Source organism: Lissotriton vulgaris, chromosome 11 (assembly GCF_964263255.1).
Source record: "Lissotriton vulgaris chromosome 11, aLisVul1.2, whole genome shotgun sequence".
In the NCBI taxonomy this organism is placed as follows: domain Eukaryota; kingdom Metazoa; phylum Chordata; class Amphibia; order Caudata; family Salamandridae; genus Lissotriton; species Lissotriton vulgaris.
Window position 1 is genome coordinate 97,330,308 of NC_141699.1, and position 20,106 is coordinate 97,350,413.

The 20,106-nt window shown below is 42.2% G+C and overlaps 1 protein-coding gene across 4 annotated transcripts in view; it reads left to right on the top strand.

Annotated features, from left to right (window-relative positions):
• CABIN1 (calcineurin binding protein 1) overlaps positions 1 to 20,106 on the top strand; it is a 1,446,726-nt gene that overhangs the window by 56,477 nt on the left and 1,370,143 nt on the right. For all 4 annotated transcript variants that reach the window (XM_086942778.1, XM_086942776.1, XM_086942775.1 and 1 more), the window contains exon 3: positions 9,924 to 9,979. In XM_086942778.1, coding sequence (XP_086798904.1) covers positions 9,977 to 9,979 — 3 coding nt within the window. In that variant the 5' untranslated portion in view covers positions 9,924 to 9,976. The remainder of the gene's footprint in view (positions 1 to 9,923; positions 9,980 to 20,106) is intronic.

The window sequence follows — 20,106 nt, forward strand, 5'->3', positions numbered from 1 at the left end:
CATGCTAAACAACGCATGCCATAACGCTGTCGTTACAACGACCTCGTTGTTATTTCGCATACCATTACATCGCAAGTCGGAATGACGACTTGCTTTAGGGGTCAGAAGGTGTTGGATTTAAAATCCAACACCTTACCTAGTGTCCGCACAGACTGGAGTTGGAATAGTAAATTATACTATTCCTACATCCAGCGTTCCTAAAAGCAAGTCTTTGTTCCGATTTGCGTTGTAATGGTATGCGAAATAATGCGGTCGTTGTAACAACCGCATTGATATGGCATGCGTTGTACACGCATGAGAAAAAACGTCCTAAATTAGTGTGTATCAGATGAACCTATTACATGAGGCAGTTATGATTTTTGCTGACTATCTCTCAAGTTCTGTGAACTCTTGAGCTCATATGTGCCTCACCATTACAAGGTTGTTGTCATCGCTACCACAGCTCTATCTCCTGACAATATCTCAGATCATTGTTGGGAATGCCAGTTACTCTCTAAGATTTATCCAGAATTTTGCCTTTTTAGGTGCTCTTTTGACAAACCTCACCAAAGAAAGATCTCCTCTGCAGGTAGTCACAGTGATGGCAGATGCTACTAAGAGAATCAAAATTTTCCTCTAGGAGGCGGGTGATATGGCAGCTCTAAACACTGAGCTGGCAATGGATGCAAGTCTTGTGGAAATGGGTGCCGTTCTGGGGTAGTGTAATGATTTCCAGGTTTGTTCCGCAGGAGCGTCAGGAATCCGGAGAATAATCCTGACCCTTCCCCTACGGCCTTTCGACTCTATCAGACTCTAGAGTATCGAATGGCTCGCCAGGGGAAAACAGGGAAACACAACAAGGAAAGGTTGGGGAAAACAACAGGTCTTGGCAGTGGACTTCGGAGTGGACCTTGGTGAAAAGGCAGGCTGTAAGAGAAGGAATATATTACTATCATATACTTGATAATAACACCATGTATGTGTGTATGTGTGTGTATATATATATATATATATATATATATATATATATATATTCACTGAAAAAACCATAGGTTTCACACCAGTTATAGTTAGGAATTAGCATTTAAAAAACCTATTAAATTCACTGACAAAACCAGTTATAGTTAGCTGGAAATTTTACTGACATAAAACCATTGAAATTCCCACGTTATAGTTAGTTGGACTCACTATAACTTGCGCGCCTGCAATGCACTGCTGATGACGTCACATATTACATCACTCATGACATGGTCAGTGACATCACTCATGACATCACTGATGACACCATCCTTGTGACAGAGTGACAGACCTAATTTCAGTGTAATGTAACGCTTGAAACAAATATTCAAAAATAGAAACAAACATTTTCAAAAAAATGGAGATACCCAAACCAGTAACAACAACCAATTCAGTAATTCCACCATCTATATACTCATCCACTCATTCACCAACAGTTCTATATAGTCACTCATATATATACTCACTCATCATATGTAGTGATACACCTATACATCCTGTTACACATCAGCAGTCATCCAAAAGTTACTCACACACATACTCACACATGCACATAAACTATTGAACATCCATTTATTTGCATATACATTTATACACACACTACCACCTTACTTCTAAGGAAACTTACACATACTTACTCTCTTAAACAATCACTTATAGAAACACATACTTATTTAAACAGGAACTCCTACAATCTCTCACTATATATACTATACTCACTTATATACATCAATACTCACATATACTAGATTAAAACATATGTCGTTAGTAATGAAGACACTAGTGAGACAGTCATTCACTCACTAACACACACATATACACACTCGTCCACCCATACAGTCCTGCACATATTCTGTCTTCAAAACACATACAAACAGTGAGTCAGTCACCAACCCCTGCAGCCACTTATACACAAAGAGAAACACTGATACAAACATTTAAATATTTAAACAATACTCGCTAATATATGTATTCACTAAGATACACTTAATAAGCCAGTTAACCAACCAATTTTTTTTAAAAAAAACATCCATTTACACACTTATTTAAACATTTATTCTTCCATCGACCTTTACAAATACATATATAAAACAAATTTATTTTTCAGAAAGACACACATTCACTGGATGGTGTCATCAGTGATGTCATGAGTGATGTCACTGACCATGTCATGAGTGATGTAATATGTGACGTCATCAGCAGTGCATTGCAGGCGCGCAAGTTATAGTGAGTCCAACTAACTATAACGTGGGAATTTCAATGGTTTTATGTCAGTAAAATTTCCAGCTAACTATAACTGGTTTTGTCAGTGAATTTAATAGGTTTTTTAAATGCTAATTCCTAACTATAACTGGTGTGAAACCTATGGTTTTTTCAGTGAATTTCAAAGGTTTTTTAAATGCTAATTCCTAACTATAACTGGTGTGAAACCTTTGGTTTTTTCAGTGAATTTCAAAGGTTTTTTTAATGCTAATTCCTAACTATATAAGACCTGAAAGCCCACCAGGAATCTCCAGTATGCGCCAGGGGACTGCATTGCAGAGAGGTGTAATGAAGCCACAACCCTTTTTACACCTCTCTGCAACGCAGCCCCCGTGCATGTTTGTAGAGGGGGGACTAATTCCCCTTGCATACTGGGGGTCCCTGGATCATATCTGCCCAAACACCGATATTCCGAACGATTGTAAATGACTTTTCTTGAGAAACATTTGGATTTGGATTATCATGTCCTATACTTTGGAATTTTTGAAAGACTGACTTTGAGGATGCTATAAATTACTCAAGTCTGCCCGAATTGTGTGGGTAAAATTGATACCTAGTCACTTTTAATAAGAATATACTTATGTCTCGTCTAACATTTGGAAGAAATATCTAGTTATATGACAACGGGATACCGACATAACTTGAAGGAAATAAGAACGCCCTGAAGAAGTTCTGTTGTACAGAACGAAACGTTTCGGCTGGCGGTGGTACATAAACTTAAGGAAAATAAAAGCATTTGAATATACACCAAGATTCAGCGCTTCAATAAGTACTCTAAGTGATATGATTTGATTGGACTCATTGTGAAAGTGGTGCTGTGCCAAACTTTGGAATATTCTCCACTACTCTCTACTACTTACTCTCTCCTACTCTCTACTACTCACTCTCTACTGCTCTCTACTACTCACTCTACTACTTACTCTCTACTACTCTCTACTACTCACTCTCTACTACTCTCTACTACTCACTCTACTATTCACTCTACTACTCTCTACTACTCACTCTGCTACTCTCTCTACTGCTCTCTACTACTCTCTACTACTCACTCTCTACTCTCTATTACTCACTCTCTACTCTCTACCTCTCTACCTCTCTCTTCTTCTCTCTCTACTAATCTCGACCTCTCTACCGCTACCTCTCTACCTCTCTACCTCTACACCTCTACCTCTCTACCTCTCTCTACACGCACACATATAGACATATATGCATATATATATGTGCATATGCATTTATATATATGTATGTGTATGTATAAAAAAAACAACTAAACATTTTTTTTTCTAAACAGCTACTTTTAAAACTGTCATTCTTTTTTCCCATGGTACGCTCCCGGGTACGCGCACCCGTGCGCGTACCGGGCGCTCCCCCCGCGAAAATCAAAAAAAAAAAAATTTTTTTTTTTGCCTTGCGGGGCCCTTTTATGGCCCCCACATCAAACCTAGGGGGTCAGGGGGGGTCTACTCTGCCCCCTTATGTTCATTTCCCTCTTTGTTTTGGCCACCTCTTGTGTCTCGATTTTACCGAGACACAAGATGGCGGCCGCTCCGGACTGTTTAGAATGTTTACAGACACCCGAGAGCCAATCAGCTTTCCTCGCGCAAGTCGCGTGGCGCGCACGGTACGCGCACCCGTGCGCGTACCCGTGCGCTGCTATAGATATATATATTTTTTTGAACCTTAATTACTCAAAATCCACTGGAGCACATATCTTGAGACATAGCAAAGGCACATCGGGCTACCAGTCCCTACAATTTTGCCAAGTTTGGTGGAAATCCATTCAGCCGTTCGGGCTAAAAGTGAAATCGACCGCCCTATGGAAATTAACATGGGGAAAACGCGTTTTGGGACCCCCCTTTTATCTCGGCCCCCGCTTGACGAATCCCCCCCAAACTTTCAGGGAAGGACCGGACCGCCATGAGACCATTTTCCTGAAAATTTCAGGCAGATTCGTCAACCGGCGCCAAAGTTATTCAAAATAGAATGTTGAGATTTAACATTGAAAATTATCCTAACTATAACTACCTACTGGCGACCGCCAGTAGGTAATATATATATATATATATATATAATATATACACACACATCACATACCACAACTAATCGTCTGGACCATGGGACATTGCTGGTGGGTAGAATAAGGTGTTCGTATTCTGTACACAACAAAACAAAAGACAATAAGAACTCTATCCCACTCTACGCTAGCATGTGAAAGTACATGATATGTAAATCTCACTCTGCTATTCTCTGGAGAAAACTGGAAGAACATCCCATTCTTCTTCAAGGCTGGATACGTGTGTGCGAGCCTCTATCTTGGTGTATGTACAAGGTCATCTGCCAAATGATATGCACAATTAGTCATCCACTCCTGTAACCCCCCAACATAATGTAAGAAAGGCAGCGCAAAGCGCTGTTACCATGATTCTTTGTAGCTGAGCCTCGAAAACACACCACACTCTGGTCCACGCAAGTACCCCAAATGAAAGTATACAATTGCCAAAGGGAAAGAAAGTAGGGTAATTCACACAACAGGAGATTGCTCCGGTCAGTGAATCTAAATGCAGGAGCGCCAAGCAGTGCCCGGCCGGATGGCGGGCAAAGACCCGGCCGCCGGGCGGAGCACCAGGAGAAGGGGAGAATGGACTGGCTGCGCCCGGCCGGATGGCGGGGAAAGACCCGGCCGCCAGGCGGAGCACCGGAAATGGGGGATAGGAAGAGAAAACAAACACGGAACGAACTTGACCGTGTCAGTGAGGTCTTTACTAGAAAGACATAGATTACGCTGACACTAAAGTGAAGAATGTCAGTATGAAAGCGTAACCTAACAGTACGGCCCCAGAATAACAGCCGAACAAAACACCCTCACGGAGGACGCAGGAAACCAAACCGGAAACAAACATCCACGGAAACCGGAAGCCAGGCAAATCGAACAGGGACAGAACCCTCAGAAGTACGGGCTAGACTCTAGAACGCAAAGCGGCGTTCAGTTGGTGTAATGCGTCTTTTATAGTGCCCATGCAATTAGAGCTACAGCTCGAGAGGGACCTCGGGGCATGACAGCTAGTGTGAACCAGAATCACACAGGCGCAATATTGCCTACACTTGCAGAGACCTCAGGAGCCCTGAATACATTAACATATAAGCAGAAAAATGAAGGTTGACTGTGGTTTTGGCTTGTAATTGTTTTAATTTATTTGTGTATTGAAATACTTTCACAATAGGTACTGGCAATTAAGCCCTTGCATTGGTATTTGGCAGTCATACACCAAAATGCCCCCATATCATAGAGTGTGGTGTGAATCTATAGGATTATCATTTCAAAATCATTCATCATCCTAGAAATAATCATAATCCTTCTGCCTTCTTTTCTCTTTTCCTATTGACAAACTGTGACACCAGATAATTAGATCGTAATATAATAGATGTAATAAAATAGTTTAATCCCCTCACATTGGATATGGTGGATATCAAAAAGTCTTCACAGGAGACCCAATATTTTGGGTCATGTCAGAGTGTACTGAGCCTGAAGGATGGAGAGATATGGAACAGAGCAAACCCATACAGTGGTCATAAAAAATTGCAAACATTTTAATGTTGGAAATGGCATGTCTTTGGAGGTACTTGCCTAGTCCTTCCCTCTGTGCTGGGGCAATAGGTTGACATTGACACACGATGCCTGTTGGGATATTACGGGTAGTCAAAGAATTTAGAGACCGAAAGTGTGGCTCCTTGTCTTTGAAGCGCTGTGGAGAAAATGCTTGATACCAGCCATGAGTGGCAGAGTCTGGAAAAGAATGCCCCACAGAATGTTTGAACATTTAGGAGCTACTCCAAGATGTATGGGAAAGAATTGCAGTTAAGAGGAATTGCAGATAAGCTCAGTTTTGTTCTATAGCCCATGTCACATTTTTGTTGTTCTTTAACAGACAAAATAAATATCCATGTTAGATGTATTTTGCTGAGGTTCAGGGAACACTATCAGTTTATTGAGGTTTGACATTTGTTGTTTTCCCTAGAGTTCTGACATACAATAGATTTGAACATTCTGTTAAAGGGACTGTTTTTCAAGTTCAAATTAAACCAACATCTATTTACAGCAAATTATATATTTGGAGGTCACTTTAGAGGCCTAGTAACAATTACTATGTATGTTGTAGTGAGCAGTAAGCAGAGATATTTTATATTTTCATGTGAATGTCCTTCATGCAGTGCTTAGTTTAAGCCAGTGGTTGCAGGTGGAGCCCACCTGCACTCATTTTGGCTCCAAGACATTTTATCATTAGACTTTGACCCAGAGCAAGAGAGAGAGGCAGGAAAAAGGAGGAAGCAAAAACAAAAATAATTATAAAGGGGCGAATAGTACTTGCAAACATAGCACTTGTAAACATGAACAAATGGGATCAGGAGTATAGAGAAATAGATTAAAGAGACTTCAGGTGGAATTAATGTGAGAGAGCTTTGGTATTCCGCAACCCTGACATTTGTCAGCAATGGCAACATGCTTCTTTGAAAGACTTTGGGCTCCAGGCTTCTTTGAAAGACTTTGGGCTCCAGGCTTCTTTGAAAGAATTTGGGCTCCAGGCTTATTTGAAAGACTTTGGACTCCAGCACTGATTCTTTTACAAACTAAGCGCTGCCTTTACGTGCCAATATTACGGATGGTATTACAAAATTATTACTTAAGAGATCATTGAGTTTTACCATTGATAAGAAAGCACACTTTGAGTTGGATGTGCAGATATGTAATGTTCATATTTTATAAATCGCCTGGTTACTCCCAACAGTGTCCCCGCGCTAAGGATAGTCCTTGCCTTTCAACTTAGAATTAACCACATATTGGACCATTAGACTTCTCTGATAGATTTCCGAAAAACCATATTCTAGATCTTTCCGAAGCGGCTTTTCAGAAGGCTGCATCCTTAAGTCTAAGGAAAGAAGATTCCACTCTTTTGCTGCCAATAGACAGAAGGATTTGCCACCTAAGCGGGCCTTATAAACGTTGGGGGACCAACTCCTTGGTAGTGCCTGATGATCTAAGATTCCATATTGGCTGGTTTAATCTAAAACAATAGAGCCACCCAATAATCCCATAGGGACTGGGTATCGTCAATAACAATAGCAAAGAATGTCCCTAAAGGAATCATTTATACAACAATATTGATATTTGTTAGTGAGCAAAAACGGTGTTCATACGACGTATGAACACCGTTTTTGCTCAAATCATTTAATTTGGTTTTGTAGATCTATTGAGTATGTGCAATGTCCATTTGAACATGGCTATTTGTAAAATCCATGTATAATGCGAAAGGTGTTCTCTGTCCTACCACTCAACATTGTTTGAAAAGATTGGTAGTTTCTGTTGCCAAAAAATCAATTGACAAAAAATCTATGTATTATTAAAATCTTAATCTTTTTTGATAAACTGTTATTATCATTCAAGCTCCTGTGATTGTTGCAAATTAAGTGTTCATGGATATGACACTAGCAAATATCAATATTGTTGTATAAATGATTCCTTTAGGGACATTCTTTGCTATGGTTTAATCAAAGGCAATAGAAAGTGCAGACCGTTACTATTTAGAATTCTATGGCAGAAACAAAGTGCTCTAAAACCAGTCTGTCCTGTATTGGAAGGTAGTGTATCTTAGCCAGGGCAGCGCCCAGCGACGATCGTCTCAGAGTTTTTAATAACATTTGTGCAGCAGAATTCTGCCCCCTCTGTAACATTTTTTGACTGCCCTGGGAGACTCCAAGATACAGCACATTGCAGTAATCCATGCGTGATACTATCGGCTCCTGGATAACTGTTTTCTTAGCTGGCTCAGGCAATAAGTCCAAGATTTTTCTCAGTATCCTCAGGGTGCCAAAACAGGTACCAGCCTGTGTGAAATTTGATGATAAAAGCTAAGGGCCATGTTCAACCAAAATCCTAAATTCTTCACTTTAGGTTTGGGGGTAGGGACATGACCCAATTCTGGGCCCCACCATATCGAAGACTACAAGGGTGGTTGCTTCCACGCCACAATGATGTCTGATTTTCCAACGTTCAATTGCAGACAGCTCAACGCCATCCAATTCGCAAGGTCCTCCAAACAAACTCTAAATTTAGGAGACGACTCAGCTAAGTCCTTTGTTAGCTAGACAATTAGCTGCGTGTCGTCTGCGTAAGACACCATCTGTACCCCATGGCGCTACACAACCTCTGCCAATGGACGCATTTACACATTGAACAGAGTGGGACTCAAGGCTGACCCTTGGGGGCGACCTGTTGCATGGGGCACACTGCAGATTTGTGGCACTGCTGAATGACCTGAAACGATCGATCCAGTAGGAAATTGGTCAACCAATCAAGCTTCACTCCAAGCTTCCATAGACGTTTCAAGGAGAGGCAATGTGATACAGTGTTGAATGCAAGACTTCAGTCCGACAGGACCAAGGCTGCTGTCTTGCTCTCATTTGCAGCCATTCTCAATGATTCTGAAGCGAACAGCAGAGCCGATATGGTACAATACAGAGGTCTAAACCCTGAATGTGTATCATGTAATAAATTGTTACCTTTCTGGTACTTACTCCACTGGAGATTAAGAAACCTCTCTGCCACTTTTGCAAAGAGCGGGAGTAAGGAGACCGGTCTCAAGTTTTCTGGAAGGGAGGGGTCCAGAGAGGGTTTTTTAAGTAAAGGGACCACCAATAAATGTTTCTACTCTCGTGGTAGTATTCCAGTAGTAAATGAACAGTTGAGCAAGTCACAAACAACGGAGCTGTGGTATTTCTATCCTGTAGCATCATATTGGGGGCATAGGGTCATTAGGTGAGCCAGATTTGACATTGGAAAGAAGATCGAAGGTCTCCACTAGTGTTGGCATTCTATAGTTGAACACATTTACTGATGGGAGTGTAGTTTGCGGGGGATTGAACGTGAAATCTCTGCTTGTTTCAGGAATGGAGTTATAGATTGTCATGATCTGTCTAGAAAAATAATGGGCCACTAAATTACACTGATCTATAGAAGATGGTATAGAAGTAGTAACTTGTTCCAGAGAGGACAGAGTCTTAACAATCTGAAAGATTTCTTTGGCAGATCCTTTTGAGGCTTCAATTTTGTGTGTATAAATACCAGTGCACGTTTTTCTGATCAATTTGTGATAGTTTCTCAGTGATTTTAAATAAGTTACTTTGTTCTCCTTCTTATATCCTTTCCTCCAAAGACGTTTCAATATTTTGAAATCTTTTTTCTGATCTAAAAGCTCATTCTTGAACCATTTGACCATAGGAGTTCATTGTAAGTTATCACCAGTCTTCAGAGGCGCTAATGTATTGAGCACCTCATTTATCCAGGAAAATGTTTGTCTATTGGCATTTTGTGGGCAGTTATCTAAAAAGGTGAGTTTCAGCTAGTTTAGCTGTCAGAGCCTCTGGGGTACCTAGCGACTAATTGTGGGATTTCTTTTACCCACGTCGGCTATATTGGAGAGCCCCAGGTTGTTAGAAGGTCTTTAATGTGTACTCTTTCATTATTACCAATTGAGTTTATAGACTTTTAGGGTTTTTTGACACCTCACCCCCAATTTGTCTGGTTTAGCCCACACAGGGCCTAAATGTATTATACGTTTTTGTCTGTTTTCTCTGTTAGTAACATGGTTATTTATTATTAATTTGCCCTTCAGATTCATCTGCACGTTCAGCAGATTGATCGGAGGCTGTTCGGACTTCCCCAAACATGGTAAGTTAACTAGTGAGAATGTTTCATCTTAAAGTTACAAATGTATGTTGTATGGGATTGTATAGAACATAAAATTGGGATTCTCAGAGTAAAAATCTCAACTCCAAATCTGCCTTGAATAAAGCATCTCAAACTGTTAAAACCGCACTCACCCTCTCCTGTGACATTACCCTGTTTCAGTGCTGACACTATGCTTCATTTCGGGCAACCTCAAATCCACTACCCTGATTACCCTCTTCTTGTTCCACCTTATTTTTCTTCTTTCAATCTAGTTATCAAATTAGCTTGTGCTCTCTAATTGTTGAGGTCTTTGTGTAGTGATAAAGGGCACCATGGACAGTGTTTGTGCACAATTTTGGAGTGTATTCCACTAAAGAGCTTAGTCTACTTTTTAGACAACAATTTCAAAATAAAATGTGAGAATGTCACATTTTTTTTTCAGGCAAAATAAAAAAATGAACTCTCATTCACAATCTCAACACTAGAAGTACCCCCTAAGACACCAGTTCAAAAACCAAAAGAGGAATGGCAGTCTTTTAATGTGTTCACTCAGCCAAACTGTTAAACACTATCCCCATTCTTCATCTGTCAGCAATTTAAGTGACCCTCCACTTCGCGTAGACATATGTTCTTCCTTTCTCACTTACTGGATAAACCTGATCAGAAGAGTTCTTGATGCATGGTAAGGTCCAATACTGTTTAAAATGATGAATAAATCACCATTTAAAAATAATGCAGGAGCAGAAGCAGACGTTCTGAACAACTTCCGCCTGGTGACTTATGTTCCATTCTTGTGTATAGACTTGACTGAAACAGTTAATTCCTAACAACAGTGTATTTCATGCTTTAAAATGTAGATGATACACTATAAATCCTTGAAAATGGCACTGATAGTTATCCTTCTCTATTCTCTTTAAAATTAACCAAAATTAAAACTGAATGGATCGAGTAGTTCTCGAATAGCTTTCCTCTTCTCTGTTCAACCGCTCCCAATAAATACATTTCATCATTCGATTTGAAATGTTTCCTCTTAGACAAAGGGTGCCCTGAAGTTCAGTTATTTCTTTTATCCCATTCAGCCTTTACATTGACGCTCTTGGGTCCCTACTTAGCATTTCACTAATTGCAATTTTCCTACAAAATCTGTGGATTCAATAAATGCTTTCAAATTGAACTAAACCTGTTGCAAAACCAAAATAAATGGTCTCCCCTATGGTATTTAATTGGTTTACTTCTTTTTATTGTGAAAATGCTGCTGTCACACACAGGAGAGCAAGAAAAAAAAATCAAACACACAGGGAGGGTCATTGTTCGTTTTTGAGATTGGAGTATTTCTTTTGAACTGCTTCATTTCATTTGGCCTTCTACCTACCCCCAGGATGTCCAGGTGGGTACGGATTATTACAGCAGGTATTGTTACAGGGATGACTGGGGTGACATGGCCAAACACGGCCTGTCATTTACACCCTGCACCGCTGCTCCTTCCTGCGTTGCACAAATAAGGAAATGGGGAAAGTGAGAATGAAGCTAGTCCCTTATTTGTATTCATTTTATTTTTTTAAATCATGTCTCAGTAACTGGCTAGGGTAAGCTGAACATATACCATACAAACAGCCACTAATTGTTTGTTATTCAGTGGAAGGGATGCAATGCTGTATTACTACCAGAGCTGCCTTTTGGACTGGGAAACCAGGTTTGAGTACCTGTCTCAGCTCAACGTCCTGTGATACTGCGCAAATCACTTAATTTCTCTGTTCCCAAAGAAAGAAAAATCTGTCCTTGTGTAATGTAATGTGCTGCTCATGTGAAGTGTTCAGTGCCCTTTGGCCAAGTTTACACTATATAAAACTACAAAAAAGAATGAAAAGAAAGCATTTCTATCAGAAGTGTGTGTGTGTGTTTTTTTTTACTATGAAGGCTTCACAAGCATATACATGCCAAATACTTAAACCTTCGTTTAGAGTGCCTTAAAACTCTACCTATACATGGTTTTGTAATTGCTGCACATTAACGTGTTCCAATTAGAGTAAATTTGCTGTTAAGCATTTACTGACATTTGAATGGTAGATGTAATTTCATTCTATACATCCATCGACCACAATAAAGGAATTCAGTCTTGTGAACATTTTCTAAGAGAATGGCTTGATCATAATAAAATGATGCTGGATATGTTAAAATACTGCCTGACCCATTATGTCTTTATCTTTGATCTTTGGTGGTAAATATTACTTGCAATAGCAAGGTACGGCAACTGACTCCGCCCCCTCCCCTCCCCCCCTTCTACGTGAACTTATTCATGGGGTGGTGTGAGAAGGCGGTAGCCTGGGCCGAAGAGAATGAGAAGTTTACCCGGATGATTGCACTATGGACTCGGTTCATAGATGATTTATTCATTTTAAGGGAAGGAACTGAATCTGAATTGAACATCTTCTTGGAAAAGCTTAACACCCATAAATGAAGCATTCCATATAACCAAATGCTAGGGGCCAAAAGAATATGCTCCACTGAAGAATCATATCATAAAGAAGTACATGACATGTTTGAGCGCTTTCATAAATAAGGGTTACCCAAGAAGTGTGTTGGAGGATGCTGAAAAGAGAGCCAGTGAAAAAACAAGGGAACAGCTATTGTATGTAAAAGGCAATGACTTGAATGAAAAGGATCATGCAGTGAAAAAACTGTTCAAAGAATTCAATATGGCACAATCCAGTCTTAAAAAAATTCTACAGAAATTGGTGTATTTGAAAAAGACTATGTGAATATGTTGTGCAGTTGGGTCTGCGGATAACTTAAAAAAAGTCAGATCTTTGGGAGTCATTATGACCCTAAGAAGGGTGAAAAGAATTGGCTCTCTATGAACATGGGAGGTTTCACAAAATGTAGCTCTTGTAAAGCATGCAAGTATATATCAAATTGCATGAGCTACCATAAGGCCATATGCTCACAATCAATGACAGAATCACTTGCAATACAGACCATGTTGTTTATGTTCTCAAGTGTGGTTGTGACAAGTTAAACGTGGGCAGCCCCATTAATAAGTTGAAACTGAGAATTTCACAGGATATAGGATATAAGAGCAATAAAGATGGTGATAAAAATTATCCCACGGCCTCCCACTTTGAAGGCCATGGGATAATGTCCTAGTCGATCCCTGGAAACATTCAGTTATTGTGGAATCAAACACGTTTGGTCTCACCCAAGAGGGGTAGACCGAGAAAAAGAACTTAAAAAGCAAGAATCACGTATGATATCGTTTGGAAAGGAGATGCCTCGGGGCCACAATGCTGATGCTGAACTACATGTCCATTTATGAATGTTATTTTTAATATAAGGACTCTTTAATGCACCTAATTTCTTTTTAGACATTTCTCTTTGTACTCGATCTCCCTATACCTGTATATTGTACATTTCAAAAACATTCATTTGGGTTTTAAGGTGTGCTTTGAGCCATGAAGGATATTTGAAGAAAAGTTGCGCTGCTATTATTTATAAAGACATTGTGCACAGTTTAAGCATTAGACTTTATATGTAGGTGGGTTGTGCAATTAAGCATTATGCTCCTTAATATCTTAAGAGATTTGGAAATATGTGACTTGTTGAGAATCTGTGTTGCATTATGCACTTTACATATGTATGCATTGTGCGATTAAGCACCATGCGCTTTATGAAGGCTATCATCATTTTCATAATCGAATAGAATCGGGTTACACAACACTCTGAAAGAACTGGAATTGTGAGGGTTGGTTATAATCGCACTATGCACTTTATGAACATTATGCACTCCATATAACTGAATTAGACGTCGGGTGTTTCATTTACTTTTTAATTGTTTTGTGCCAAAAGAAAACATGGTGCTCGTTTAATAAAATTGAATATCGCAATACTGGTTTGCAGAGAATCTGTACGCGCCGCTGTATGGTGGTTCGGACTGGGGTCCCTGTGTGAACCCCTGAGCAGGTCTAGGGGGATCAGGGTGTTTCTACCCTGACCCTATTTTTGTTTTTTTAATATTTAACCTTTTTCTTGTGACTCGGTTCAACCGAGGCACAAGATGGCTGTCAACACTTCCTGGTTTGAAGTGTTGGTTACCAATCAGATTGCAGGCTCGAGATCAGGACGTTTCGCTGATCCTCTACGGCCATATTTGTATATCTGAGAAATCTTTACATTTCTCAGGAACTACTGAACTGATTTACACCATTTAACAACAAACATTGACATAGCCATTAGGTCTCTCATTTGGGACCTTATCCAGCACAATATCCTTGGTGCAACATCAACTGTTGCATGGCTAAACACTTATAAGGTCCCAAGGGCGAGACCCATTGGCAAAGCCAATGCTTGTTGTACTTCTTATTGAACCCCTAGTTTGCTTACTTATGAAAAAAATATGGCACATGGTTTACTCCATGCAGAGTTATTGATAAACTGAATGCAGATTAAATCACCGCCTATGCGAGGCAACGGGACGCCGATTGGACGCCAATAGTCATGGAGATTTTGCGAATGTGGCTAACAATCCCGTCTTGCATATCAACTAGACAAAGTGGGAATTACTCCATCTGACAGGAAACCCCTGAGAAACAGGTGCAGGGCAGATACGGAGTTCAGACTGGTGTGATAGCTGGCATCGCAGTGAGCAAGACCACAGCTTTACTGTACTCAGTTACAGGTTTGCTCTAGATCAGGGGCAGAGCCATATTCTGTGCTGGATCCAACTGCTCCAGAACATCCTGGTGAGAATAAAACAGATAAGGATGGTTGTCCTGCACAGATTTCCTTACCTTTTTTAATATCCTTAGCCCACCCGATCAAGAATACTTCACTCATCACAGCAATAGGCTTGGAAACTAGCTGGGATAAGCAAAGACATAACAGAACTACCATAAGAAAGAGGAGCTTTTCACACACGGACCTGGGGTGATATTACCTTGCAGCCTAAGCACCGTATGCCTCGACCTCAGATAGCATATTGTAACTCCTTAAGATCTGCTGGTGGTCTTTGGTATGTAGGCATGCAGGATTTCAGCGTGCATCGCCTTGCAGTAGAAGAACAAACCTGGTGTGCTGTACGGTATGTAATCTTTAAAAGCTTTAACACTAATACAAAGTACAATTAAAACACCTTTCACTGCCCCACAGTCAAAGAAAGGGAACTGATCAACCAGATTCAGTACAGTGATCCTTACCCAACTCTCATGTATAGGTTGCACTCATTTGATGTCAGAGTAGCGATTAAGACCCTTCTAATCCCACCAACTGCTTTCCTGCCTGCTTTGAGGGATGTAGAATCCCAAGCAGGGCAAATACCACATATTGTAGAATGTTGATAGATGAGACAGAAGAAAAATCAAGCATTTGCAATGCAATAGGTCTCGCGTTAGTAAAGTTTTGAGCTATTGGTACTGTAAATTACACATTTTGTATTCATTTGTTGGTTTTGAAAATAGCGAAATTAATAGCTTTGTCATTTACAATGCCAATAGTTTTAACTTTTGCAAATGTGACACCTATAGCATTTGTAATGCAATATGTGTTGTATTTACGTGACGTAGATATATTGATATTACAAATAAAAATGGCTTTTAATTTTTTTTAAGAATTAATACTTAAATAAAAGTTATTGTAATTTTATAATGGCAATAGCTTTTGTAAATAACTTTTGTGAAGATTATGGTCATTGTATTTTATTGTGATGGAAATCCAAGAACAGAAGTGAAATATTAACATATTTTTGTGACATTTGTAATAAAGCTTGAAACATTGAGAGAACATATTTGAACCAGTTGTTGAATGGTTGCACATATTGATGCTGTGAGGGCACTGAGTGATGTTGTGGTGGCAACGAGTGATGCTGTGGCGTTCAGTGATGCTGTGGTAGCGCATAGTGATCTTGTGGTGCCACTGAGTGAGGCTGTGGTGCCACTGAGTGATGCTGTGGTGGTGCTGAGTGATGCAGTGGTGGTGCTGAGTGATGCTGTGGTGATGGGATAGATAGATGGAGTAAGTGCGATAGATAAAGTGAGTGCGATAGATAGAGTGAGTGCGATAGATGGATAGAGGGAGGGCGATATATAGAGGGAGGGCGATAGATAGACAGATAGACAAAGTGTATTTATGTTGCATTGAGAAGAGTGTAATTATGTGGCGTGTAATTATGTAGCACTGAGTGGTAATATGGGGAGTGTGTGTTGTATTCAGTAGAGTGTAATTTTGTGGTGTGTAATTATGTAGCACTGAGTGGTATTTGGAATGTATGTTGCATTGAGTGCAGTGTAATTATGTTGCATATAATTTTGTGGCACTGAGTGGTATTTGGTGTGTATGTTCCATTGCAGAGTGTGTGAGGGTGCAGAGTGTGTGAGGGTGCAGAGTGTGTGAGGGTGCAGAGTGTGTGAGGGTGCAGAGTGTGTGAGGGTGCAGTGTGTGTGTGAGGGTGCAGAGTGTGTGTGAGGGTGCAGAGTGTGTGTGAGGGTGCAGAGTGTGTGTGCAGTGTGTGTGTGGGTGCGGCGTGTGTGGCGTGTGTGTGAGGGTGCAGTGTGTGTGTGTGAGGGTGCGGTGTATGTGAGGGTGCGGTGTGTGTGAGGGTGCAGTGTGGCTACAGACATGATCTATCAGCCATAAACAGGACCAGGCAGCTGTGTTCAGATATTAAAGGGAGCAAACTATCCAATTAATGAAGAAAATAACAGATAAGCTGTGTGTGAGGGTACAGAGTGTGTGAGGGTGCAGAGTGTGTGTGAGGGTGCAGAGTGTGTGTGAGGGTGCAGAGTGTGTGTGAGGGTGCAGAGTGTGTGTGAGGGTGCAGAGTGTGTGTGAGGGTTCAGAGTGTGTGTGAGGGTTCAGAGTGTGTGTGAGGGTTCAGAGTGTGTGTGAGGGTGCAGTGTGTGTGTGCGGGTGCAGTTTGTGTGCGGCGTGTGTGGCGTGTGTGTGAGGGTGCAGTGTGTGTGTGTGTGTGAGGGTGCGGTGTATGTGAGGGTGCGGTGTGTGTGAGGGTGCAGTGTGGCTACAGACATGATCTATCAGCCATAAACAGGACCAGGCAGCTGTGTTCAGATATTAAGGGGAGCAAACTATCCAATTAATGAAGAAAATAACAGATAAGCTGTGTGTGAGGGTGCAGAGTGTGTGTGTGTGTGTGCGCAAAACGTGTGGCACTGAGTGGTATTTGGAATGTATGTTGCATTGAGTGCAGTGTAATTATGTTGCATATAATTATGTGGCACTGAGTGATATTTGGTGTGTATGTTCCATTGCAGTGTGTGAGGGTGCGGCCTGTGTGTGAGGGTGCGGCCTGTGTGTGAGGGTGCGGCCTGTGTGTGAGGGTGCGGTGTGTGTGTGTGTGTGTGTGTGTGTGTGTGTGTGTGTGTGTGAGGGTGCGGTGTGGCTACAGACATGATCTATCAGCCATAAACAGGACCAGGCATCTGTGTTCAGATCTTAAAGGGAGCAAACTTTCCAATGAAGGAAGAAAATAACAGATAAGCTGTGTGTGAGGGTGCAGAGTGTGTGAGGGTGCAGAGTGTGTGAGGGTTCAGAGTGTGTATGTGTGGGTGCGGTGTGTGGGTGCGGTGTGTGTGTGTGGGTGCGGTGTGTGTGTGTGTGTGGGTGCGGTGTGTGTGTGGGTGCGGTATGTGCAGTGGGTGCGATGTGTGTGAGTGTTCAGTGTGTGTGAGGGTTCAGTGTGTGTGAGGGTGCGGTGTGTGAAGGTGCAGTGTGTGTGTGAGGGTGCAGTGTGTGTGTGAGGGTGCAGTGTGTGTGAGGGTGCAGTGTGTGTGAGGGTGCAGAGTGTGTGAGGGTTCAGAGTGTGTATGTGTGGGTGCGGTGTGTGTGGGTGCGGTGTGTGTGTGTGTGTGGGTGCGGTATGTGCAGTGGGTGCAATGTGTGTGAGGGTTCAGTGTGTGTGAGGGTTCAGTGTGTGTGAGGGTGCGGTGTGTGAAGGTGCAGTGTATGTGTGAAGGTGCAGTGTGTGTGTGAAGGTACAGTGTGTGTGTGAGGGTGCAGTGTGTGTGTGTGAGGGTGCAGTGTGTGTGTGTGAGGGTGCAGTGTGTGTGTGAGGGTGCAGTGTGTGTGTGAGGGTGCGGTGTGTGTGAGGGTGCAGTGTGGCTACAGACATGATCTATCAGCCATAAACAGGACCAGGCATCTGTGTTCAGATCTTAAAGGGAGCAAACTTTCCAATGAATGTTGAAAATAACAGATACGTTGTGTGTGAGGGTGCAGAGTGTGTGAGGGTGCAGAGTGTGTGAGGGTGCAGTGTGTGAGGGTGCAGAGTGTGTGAGGGTGCGGTGTGTGTGTGTGTGTGGGTGCGGTGTGGGTGCGATGTGTGTGCAGTGTGTGGGTGCGGTGTGTGAGGTTGCGGTGTGTGAGCATGCAGTGTGTGTGTGAGGGTGCAGTGTGTGTGTGTGAGGGTTCAGTGTGTGTGTGAGGGTGCAGTGTATGAGGGTGCAGTGTGTGTGTGTGAGGGTGCAGTGTGTGTGTGAAGGTGCAGTGTGTGTGAAGGTGCAGTGTGTGTGTGAAGGTGGTGTGTGTGTGTGAAGGTGCAGTGTGTGTGAAGGTGCAGTGTGTGTGAAGGTGCAGTGTGTGTGTGAAGGTGCAGTGTGTGTGAGAGGGTGGTGTGTGTGTGAAGGTGCAGTGTGTGTGAGAGGGTGGTGTGTGAGGGTGGACAGCATCAGGGGAGGTTCTCAACCCTTTACGTCTCAGACGTGAACAATCACCTGGATAATGCAAGCAATTTCTGGTGCAACCCTGGAGTAGCACAGGTACATTCCTTCCCAAATGGCAGAGTGGGTTCAATGAAGGTTCTTGATATCAAGGCACTATGGATCCCTCCTGCGGTTACAGTGGACAATACACTCATGTCCCCATTATGAAAGTAATATTCAGGACAATATTCCCCCAGAACTGAGCTGACTGAAATGATTCTCAAACATATAAGGATGCCTGACCAGCTGAAGCCCCGTTTTGTGGCTACATCTCGACTAAAAGTGTGATTTGCACAGCAAGTGGGAAATGGGACTGGGAACCTATTATGATCCTGTTCTGCCTGCACCTGACAACTTAAACAGTAGCTTCCACAGACTATCACGTTTACAGATCAAGTGATAAACATACGAATGCGATTGCGTGTGAATGGGGGTTGAATCGTGCACTTTAAATGGGAGCGAACGTGTGAAGGGATGATTTGAACCCTGGGTTGTGAAATAACAAATAAAATACACGTGCAACCAAGCGTACACATACAGACAGATGTGCGTGTGCGCGCGCGGAAAACAGACACGAGAACAGAGGATGCAGAAGCATAGTTTGCGGCAGGAGTGGACAACGGACTCAAAGAATAAAAAAAAAAAACCAAGCAGACTGAACTCCTTTCGCCTGCATAGGGCATCATATTCAACAAAGACCAAGTACTTAAAGGCCTTGCACACTGTATACAGAAGCTGGTAACTGATTGTGCACGGAGCAAGGGTGGCATCATCTTTCCAGCAGAGAGGCCACACACTGAATGGACACGACCCCATCCTTCCAGCTATAGAGACCAAGGGCTGAATGTACACTGGATTCCTTGCCGTGCAAGTAATCCCTTCAGAGATTTATACGCAACCTGCCCCTCGCTAGTGTTGAATAAAATGTCATCTTATTATTTTTTATGAGAATATTCACCCATGAAATTGGTGCCTGCCTCGCGGGTGGTCTCAGGCGAAGTCCCGGCCTCTGTTTGTGCTCGGAGCTCCGACTGGCCACTCTCTGCACGGGATCAGGTGTGACTGCAGCTAATAAGTTTTGGTCGCACCAACCTCGGTCCATCCCCCCGGCAGCCCATCTGTGCACCGCATACGAGGACGGCGTGTGGACAGGGATCCCTGGCTAATTGAGGCAGAATTCCCCGGGAGTTGGCAGAGGCTGCGTTCATTTCAGTAGCAGATTGGGAGCACAGTTTCCTTCCGTCAGAGTCAAACCATCAGCCCACCAATGTAACATGCTCTTTTCATATAGCTCTTACTGCAATTGCTGTCTCACTTTGTAGCGCTGTGCATATTTTATTGACTGGCGGTTGTCTGCGTGTAATCTCCCTTTCCCTCTGCCCCCGGACCACCTACCGAGGCCCCCAGCAGCCCGGACACACT